The 9,337-nt window shown below is 47.9% G+C and overlaps 1 protein-coding gene across 1 annotated transcript in view; it reads right to left on the reverse strand.

Moving 5' to 3' along the window:
• Positions 1–8,113, reverse strand: part of LOC134450702 (solute carrier family 22 member 23) — a 48,177-nt gene extending 40,064 nt beyond the window's left edge. The window contains exons 1-3 of the mRNA XM_063200648.1: positions 7,099–8,113; positions 4,445–4,548; positions 60–214 (exon numbers count right to left, since the gene is read on the reverse strand). Of these exons, the coding sequence (XP_063056718.1) occupies positions 60–214; positions 4,445–4,548; positions 7,099–7,527 (688 nt within the window). The 5' untranslated portion in view covers positions 7,528–8,113. The remainder of the gene's footprint in view (positions 1–59; positions 215–4,444; positions 4,549–7,098) is intronic.
• Between the last annotated feature and the right edge of the window lie 1,224 nt (positions 8,114–9,337).

Genomic DNA, 9,337 nt, shown 5'->3' on the forward strand with positions numbered 1-9,337 from the left:
CACGCACACACACACACACACACACTCGCACGCACACACACACACGCACTGCTACTTACTCAGCAGGTATAAGCAGAGGAATACTCCGGCCAGGCCGCCGCCTTGTGGGAATCGCAGCAGGCAGAAGGCCAACACACTCCTGGCGAAGGCCACCGCCACGCCACACACACACGTCACCAACGCAGAGAGACACAACGCCGGGAGACGGCCCCACCTGAAGACAACACACACACACACACACAGAGAGAGAGAGAGAGAGGTTATAATACACATACACATAAACACAAACACAAACACACCATCCGCGCAGAGAGGCACAACGCCAGGAGACGACCCCACCTGTAGACCACACACACACACACACACACACACACACACACCACCACCAGCGCACTGAGACACAACATGGGGAGACAACCCCACCTGTGCATAACACACACACACGTTAACATTTCTTTAAAATTAAAGTAACAAACATGTCCATAATTAGTTGTTTACACACATGCGTCACCAGCACATGCATCGACACACACACACACACACTGTAGTAAGCATCTTCTTCTGTCTTCTTGCAGTACCTAAGTGTGTAGGATAGAATGGTTACACCCAGGACTCTAAATGAACACCCGCTAACCGGCCAAATGCTAGTGAGAGAGTCAGTTTGGCTGGTAGAAAAGACATCTTACTACTAGTCACTATGACGGGTGTTGGGTGCATATTTGGCTAATAAGAAGAGCATCTGTGTGGCGGCCATGAGTTAAGTGCCACAGTAGGGCTGTAACGATACACTCCACTCATGGTTCGGTTCGTATCACGATTTTTAACCTACATTTCGATCCACCCCACGATTTCACATTTACCAACATTACAAAATAAAATTATGAATAAAAAATATGAAAGTTTATAGGTAGAATATAGGTAGAAAATAGAGACTTCATATCATGTGGTTGTTTTCTGGACTGATGGGTAACAAAACTTTTGATGGGCATATCACGATACTGCCTCCTTGTATCGCGATACAGTATCGTGACTCTTTGTATCACGATTTCTCGGTTTGATACAATATCATTACAGCCCTATGCCACAGAGAAGCCTTGGAGCAGGAGCGTTGCCAGACCTGTTTCTTAGGGGCACGTGCCTGGATATTGATTTTTTGTGCCCCGGTAAATTTTCACACAAAAACACAACAACCTGCAAAAAGATGCATTTGCCCGTGCGCTCGCATTATCTCTTGGTGCCCTACTGTGCCCCTGTATAGCATTAGGTCAGCTGACGCCCCCAGAGATTCTTTAAGTATATAGAGATATGCCAACGTAATAGGTTGCTATGGGCACCTAACATGACCAGGTTCCGGTCTGCCTAAAGGGGCGCGTCATAATACTCCTAGCATTGAATAGAACAGTCCTTAGGTCCCCCTGTTTAGTACATCTATGCAGATGGCTATGTACAAGTACCCTACAGTTGACACATTGAGCATACATTTAGCACATTTTCCAAATAAATTGACCTTTCTTATCTAAACGAATTAGGCAATTCTCAGTCTAATGGTTGCCCTCTCCAAAACACAAAACACATAAGTCATTATATGCAAAGTAGTCTACATAATTGTCAAACCAGTCAAGGACATAATATTTTAGAATTTAATAACTGTAAACAGTAAATTCATGACAGTGTTCAGATGGTATTGTAACTTTACTAGTTTGTAGAAAATAATTTTACAGCCGTGTATACTTCAGTTTCCTCGGTTATTTGGCTAATTTCTTGACATTTTTTCAAACGACATTCTGTGGAAGGAATTTAGTTTTGACACACGGGTAAACCGTGTTTGGAGTGATATGAGCAAGTGATGAGGATCCATGTTGTTATGCTGAACCATCCAGTTTATTTTGACAGAATGACTAAATGAATGCAAATGAGCCAAAGCAATTGAGAAGGATATATGCCCTTTTTATGGTACTGACTATTTCTGTGGGAGAGGGTTTAGTGCTGATGCAAGAATGAACTATTTTGGGAGGTATATGACATCTTGCTAGTTATCTGAACTGTTGTGCAGAAGTGTAAGAATGTTTGGCCAAATGGCCCAAAATTTATAGAAATGTCATCTCGGTTTCAAGAAATTAGCCAAACCAATCCAGAAAAACTGTAAAATGAAAGGAACACACAGGCAATTAGTGCACACACACATCGACACAGACACTGTAGTAAGCATCTTTTGTCCGTCTTCTTGCAGTAGGCTACATACTATAAGTGTGTAAGCTAGAATGGGTACACAGTTATACACACGGGTGTCAAACTTGAGGCCCGGGGGCCAGAGGAGGCCCGCCACATGGTTTAATACGGCCCCAAACATGCAGAGAAAAAAATAAGGATGTGTAAAAAAAAAAAAGATGTAAATCTCACTACTGAGGTGCTCTCAGGTGTCTGGGATTTCAGGCGATTTCAGGCGCAAATTTGCCTTTTACAGTCAGCACTCCTGATACTTGCTCCACCTTGATATGATTGACTAGCAATATGATTCGGATATAAAGCAGAAATTTGTAATAACTAAGAAATTTGCCAACTAAATTGCTAACTCGAGGAACGCACTCCTGGTCGAGGAAGGCACTCCTGGTTTTCATGACATGGCGGATGACCTCACTCTCTCGGAAGACACATAGCAGAGAGAGTAAAGAGAGAGGTTCCATTGGCCCATTGTTTCTGGGTTCTATTATTGCAAGGGGGAGGGGGGGAAATCCCCCTTTAGGCAGACCTAAGGAGTGTTCTATTCAATGCTAGTAGTATTATTACACGCCCCTTTAGGCAGACCGGAACTTGGTCATGTTAGGTGCCCATAGCAACCTATTACATTGCATATCTCTATATACTTAAAGAATCTCTGCGCATAGGGTATTTCTCAAAGCTAGTGTGCTTCCCTTGCCTTGGTAGTCCCACAGCCTTGAAGTCGTACACTCGCAAGACAAGGCCAAAGCCTCATAAGCATCTCAGACGATTATGAACGGAACAGTGGTGCAGTCTACGTAGAACGTAGGGATGGCACAAACCGCACCGAAAACCGAAACCGTACAATTCACACACATACCGAAACGAACCGTGCAATCCATCGCAAACCGCAATTCATGTACTGCCCAGAAAAATATGTAAAACATATTCTAGACAGATCTAGAACAGATTGTAGGAGTACCTTATCCAGTCTCTCCGATTAAAACATTAGCGTATAAGACCAAATCAGAGGATGACACAATTAAAACCACACCATTTTCACATTATAAGTCTATACAAACCATATGTAGGATATTTAGTGATAAGTCCGATTCTATTAGCCAGTGCACTATTTATCTTGAACTAAAAAAAAAAGAACCGTAGAGAACCGAAAACCGTGACCTTGACACCGTGATATGAACCGAACCGTGAATTTTGTGAACCGTACCACCCCTAGTAGAACGCGGGTATACGGAGTAATCCCACTTCTAAATTTCAGGGATTTCATACCCACTTAAAATTGATTGATCCATTGTTCTGAATAGCACAAATATATACAGCATACCCACTTCAAAAATGCTCAAATATACAGTATACCCACCATAAAAAAGTAGACTACACCACTGGAATGGAACATGCTTGGAAGTGTGGAAGTGAACGTCACAGCAGTACTGTTTTAGTCACTAAACACTTGTTTTCAACTGATGTTAAACTGTAAACACGATCGGTTGGCTGTATTTCTGCAGTGGGGCGTTTGAATAGCACAACAAAACTACAAGGATGTTGATCTCAATTTATAACAGTGCACAAATTGTCCGTAGTCAAAAGCGGTGTGAAACGCAACACAAACAATGGGCACAAACAATTACCAAGTTGTGTTGAGTTATTTGCAGCTATCTCAGAAACAACAATATACCGTGTATCGTGCTGCTCAAACATGGATGGCTTTCCACACCTGTGATAGAAAAAAGCCTAGTGCGAGCGTGGAGACGTGAAGGATTCTTGGTATTTTGTCTCGGCAAGGATGCACCAAGTGTATCCTTGGAAAATGCTACGAATCAAGAGCGTGGCACTTGGACATGCTTCACTTTGGAACAGTACTTGGCCAGTCGCGATGACGTGAAAATGTACATTACTCGTCCTAGCAAGGCTAGAACACTACGCTTTGAGAAACACCCAGAGGGCCTTGGTCTCCCTCTCTCTCCATCTCTCTCTCCCTTGCTCGCACACACACACAGTCCATATAAATACAGTATTTCTGTCTGTGACACACACAATAACTCACTCTCGCTGTCCCTCACACACACAGTTTGTATAAATATTCTCCCTCTCTCTCCATCTCTCTATATAAATACAGCATTTCTGTCTGTGACACACAGAATAACTCACTCTCGCTCTCCCTCACACACACAGTTTGCATAAATATAGTATTTATGTCTATGACACACACACACACGTATCGTACCAGTCTGCGAGGGCCCCGAAGAGAAGAGCTCCGACCGCCGTGCCCATCAGGAAGGAGAGATGAGCCAGGTGGGCCTGCCACTCCTCCTCACACACCAGCCGCCACTGTGGAACACACAAAAGAGAAGTTATATCACACACACACACACACACACACACACACACACACGGAGACATGATATCACACACACATACACACACACACGCTAGGGGTGTAAATCACAGCCTCCATGGTGATATGATACGGTATCGATTTCTTAAAGCAGGGATTCGATTATTTTCGATAGGCCTACTTAAGAATTCCCCGCGATACAATACGTTTCGATTCATTTTTTTTCCAATCACTTTTCTATTTCTATTATGTTATGGACCAAGGGCATTGGACAGGGGCCAGCGATCTGATTATTTTTGATACCTAAGAATGCCCCACTATACGATACAATTCGATTAAATCGTCCGCTGTAGCATTGATACATTTCGAATATTATTTACACCCCGGACCCTAACACACACACACACACACACACACACACACCACCAGCCACCACTGCAGAACACACACACACACACACACACACACACACACACACACACACACACACACACACACACCACTGCAGAACACACACACACAAGAGAAGACGTTATATCACACACACACACACACACACACACACACACACACACACACACACACACACACACACACACACACACACACACACACACACACACACACACACACTGTAGTAAGCATCTTCTTCTGTCTTCTTGCAGTACCTAAGTGTGTAGGATAGAATGGGTACACCCAGGACTCTAAATGAACACCCGCTAACGGCCAAATTCACACACACACACACCAGCCACCACTGTAGAACACACGCGCACACACACACACACACACACACACACACACACACACACACACACACACACACACACACACACACACACACACACACACACACACACACACCAGCCACCACTGTAGAACACACGCGCACACACACACACACACACACACACACACCAGCCACCACTGTAGAACACACGCACGCACGCACACACACACACACACACACACACACACACACACACACACACACACACACACGCACACACACACACACACACACACACACACACACACACACACACACACCAGCCACCACTGTAGAACACACGCACACACACACACACACACCAGCCACCACTATAGAACACACACACACGCGCACACGCACGCACACACACACCACTGCAAAACACAACATGCTTCTCAGGGTCAAAGGACAGCGAGCCCAGCACCATACACCTGTACACACACCATGCAGGCCCACACACACACACACAGAGACAGCAGTGTAGAAATGGGATTACCACACATGCAGGTCAGCAGCCATTACGAGGACAGGAGGACAGGCTGTCCCATGCAGACTCAGGTAGAGACGCTCAGGCGCATGCTGCGCTGCACGTGACTTCCACAGTACATATGGGTTCTAATTTCTACATTTTGTTTATAACCCGACTGCGCGAAACTATCTGCGCACAACTCAACCTCTGCTTGTAGCAAACCGCTGTCGGTCAAAATATTAGCTCACGTGGTTGGCTGCCAGTGTCTTGCTGCCCCTCCTCACAACATCGTGTTTATATACACGGCAAACCTATGTATCAGGAGCTCAGGGTGTGGAAGTGAGTGTGTAAGTAAGTAAGTGCTGTGTGTATGTGTGTAAGTTGATTGCACATTTGGTGTCTGGTGTAGTGCTATTTGAAATAGTCTGTGTAATTTCAGTTATGCATTACATTACACTTGGCAGGCTTACGGCTATTTAGGCCTACAGGCAGGGTATTGGTTACAGTCCCTGGAGGAGTATGGGGGTTGGGTGCCTTCCTTAAGGGCACCTCAGCTGTGGAGTGTGGCAGGAAGTGTAAGGAAGGGTGGGATTCGAACCTGCAACCCTTTGATCTCATTAACCACTAGGCAGCGGGTGTCCACTCCCCATACAGAAGTATTTGACTATAGAGTGCACTTGACTACTAGACACATATGACTGTATAGGCCTAGGGGGCTCAGTGGACTAGAGACACTGCTGACCTACTATGGACAGAGACGAGGTCAAAGGTGAATACATGATGCATGCACACACTTGTCTCATAGGTCACAAACACAATCAGACACATTGGCAAACACACACTTGCTTGTTCTCTCTCACACACACAAACACAAACACACACACACAACTCTCAAATACACACACTGTGCACTTATAAATTCCCACCGATGCCTTTAACAAACATAGCCCCGGCACCATGGTAATGAGCTGATCAGAAGCTTGCTAAAAGTTCATTAGCCGCCAAGCTGTTATCCACCCCCTCAAGGTCTCCCCCACCCACCCCTTGTAGTGCAGTTCGCCCGTGTAGATGACACTCTGCTCGGACTTAGCAGGGCTAAATCCTCCGCTCTGTGGTAATCCCTTACAGCAGCACAGCAAAGCAAAGCCGCCTGGTCTGGATTCAGAGCGGTCTAGTATGATGGGGTCGCCCCGGCGGCTCGGGAGGACCTTGGATAGCACCCCGAATACCTAGACCCGACTCGAGGCGCCTTTACTGCTACCTGCCTCCCGCGGGCCTACCTGCCTCCCATCGCATCCTTACCTGCGTGACTACATTCTTTTTTAGGCCAGAGTCCAGGTGTATGTGCCGCTCCTTGCACGAGCACTCCACTTCATACTCCTCGTAATTGTCGTTTATGAACGCGCTGCCGTTCAGCGACGGCAGCGGAAGGGTTCTCCTGAATCCTCCAAAAAAACTACTGCTCGCGTTTGGAGAGCTGCACGTTATGTTGGGCTGGGCGAGGTGAATATAATCCGAGTACTGGTTGCACGAGATGATAAGCGCCGGCAGCCATGACAACAGCATGAGCCGTTTCTGGTACCTCCCGAACCCCCCGAGGAACGGAAACACCACCCCATCCACCTGAGCGAGCGGCGGCAGCAGCATCCTCGAGGGCGTCGCCTCTGGGCTCGGCCGAACTTGGCCATTACCGGGCGAGTGGTCCCTCCGTGGTCGCGTGGCCACGGGCATCGAATCGCCGCGCTGTCCTGTCCTGAAGGAGAATAGATGCCGCCGCTACATCCAGTCGGCGCCGCGATCGTCTTTGTTCAGAGAAAGATAGCTAGGGCAGCAGACGCGGCCACGCAGAGAGCGCATACATACACACACATACACACACACACCAACGATAACCGCCGTCCAAATGAGCATTCATTCAGTGGCGTTTTGACGATTGCGAGAGTGCGCTCATCTCAAGCGCTGCACCATCCAAGAAATGGCCGTTGTGCTTTTCCCCGTCCTCTCCGGTGCTGTGCGCGTGGAGCGGCGGGGTAGTAGTATACCGTCTTTGTGTTCCATTTGGTTAAAACGCCATGGCAGGGCTATGGGAAGAGGAGGCTGCCGCTGCTGCGCCGACTGTTCACAGGTCTCAGTACAGCGAGCCCAGCACCCACAGCACGCCAAAACAAAAGCCCTCTCCCTGCAGGTACGGTAACGGCGGTCATCCCTTTTAGGATCCCGTCCTCCGTTGTTGACCGTTCTGATTCATTTCGTCGTCCAGATTCCGCATCCCCTGTGTGTCCCCGCGCTGCAGCCCCGTGGCGATGGCACAGATCTCCTCCTGCCGTACCGTTCTATCGTCCTCGCTACCCTGAGCTTTGTTTTCGCCGGTAGCCCTCCAGTGCGCGTGTGAGGATTCGGAGAGAAACAAGCCCCACCCACTCTGCTCTCCGATTGGCGGATGCGCGCTGGGCGAGGGCATCCCTGGGATGTTGGGATAACAAAAGGCCGTGTGTGTGTGTGTGTGTGTGTGTGTGTGTGTGTGTGTGTGTGTGTGTGTGTGTGTGTGTGTGTGTGTGTGTGTGTGTGTGTGTGTGTGTGTGTGTGTGTGTGTGTGTGTGTGTCCTTATAAGGCTCATCCCTATCGACTGAGCTGGTCGTCACCTTTGATTATGCAGGTCGCCAAAGCTCCACCTGTTTCCCATGTGTGCAGCCAGCAAGACTTGCAGCACACAGTAGGTAGGCCAGGGCCACTGACAGCTGTGGCCGGGCCCGGGACAAAGTCATTTGAAAGGGCCCCCCCACCGATCCCAAACATACAATGTAATGAGGACCCAATTTTGGGCCCCTCTCTCCCTGGGCCCGGGACAATTGACCCCTTTGCCGCCCCCTGTCGGCTTCCCTGATGTATGCTACATATCAGAAGTGTGTGTGTGTGTGTGTGTGTGTGTGTGTGTGTGTGTGTGTGTGTGTGTGTGTGTGTGTGTGTGTGTGTGTGTGTGTGTGTGTGTGTGTGTGTGTTATTCTGCGTACCTACCTTTAGTTGTCCGCGTAGTGCATACAATAGGATTTCAATGAATGTTGCATGATGTGCAACCACTGCTGCCAAAATCTGAACATTTTCTCACATAATGAATGCAACTGGCACCAGCAAACACAAGCACCCTGCAGAATAGATGGGCAGGGCCACCGCTCGGCATAAGTGAAGTGAAAGTGAAAGCCCAACTGAGAAACTCCAACTCCCATTGTCATTGTGACACAGCACACCACAACACACAATTGTTCACTGCACACTGCACACAACAAAATTGCATTCATGCCTCACCCGTGCAAGGGGACAGCCTCCAATGGTGTCCGAAAGGGAGCAGTGCTGCGGGACAGTAGCATGCTCAGGGTACCTCAGTCATGGAGGAGGATGGGAGAGAGCACTGGTTAATTACTCCTTCCACCAACCTGGCGGGTCGGGAGTCGAACCAGCAACCTTTGGGCTACAAGTCTGGCACCCGAACCGCTGCCCATAAGCATAAGCAGAGTGAGCAGAGCGCTTAGGGCCTCAACCACT

Source organism: Engraulis encrasicolus, chromosome 6 (assembly GCF_034702125.1).
Source record: "Engraulis encrasicolus isolate BLACKSEA-1 chromosome 6, IST_EnEncr_1.0, whole genome shotgun sequence".
Classification (NCBI taxonomy): Eukaryota; Metazoa; Chordata; class Actinopteri; order Clupeiformes; family Engraulidae; genus Engraulis; species Engraulis encrasicolus.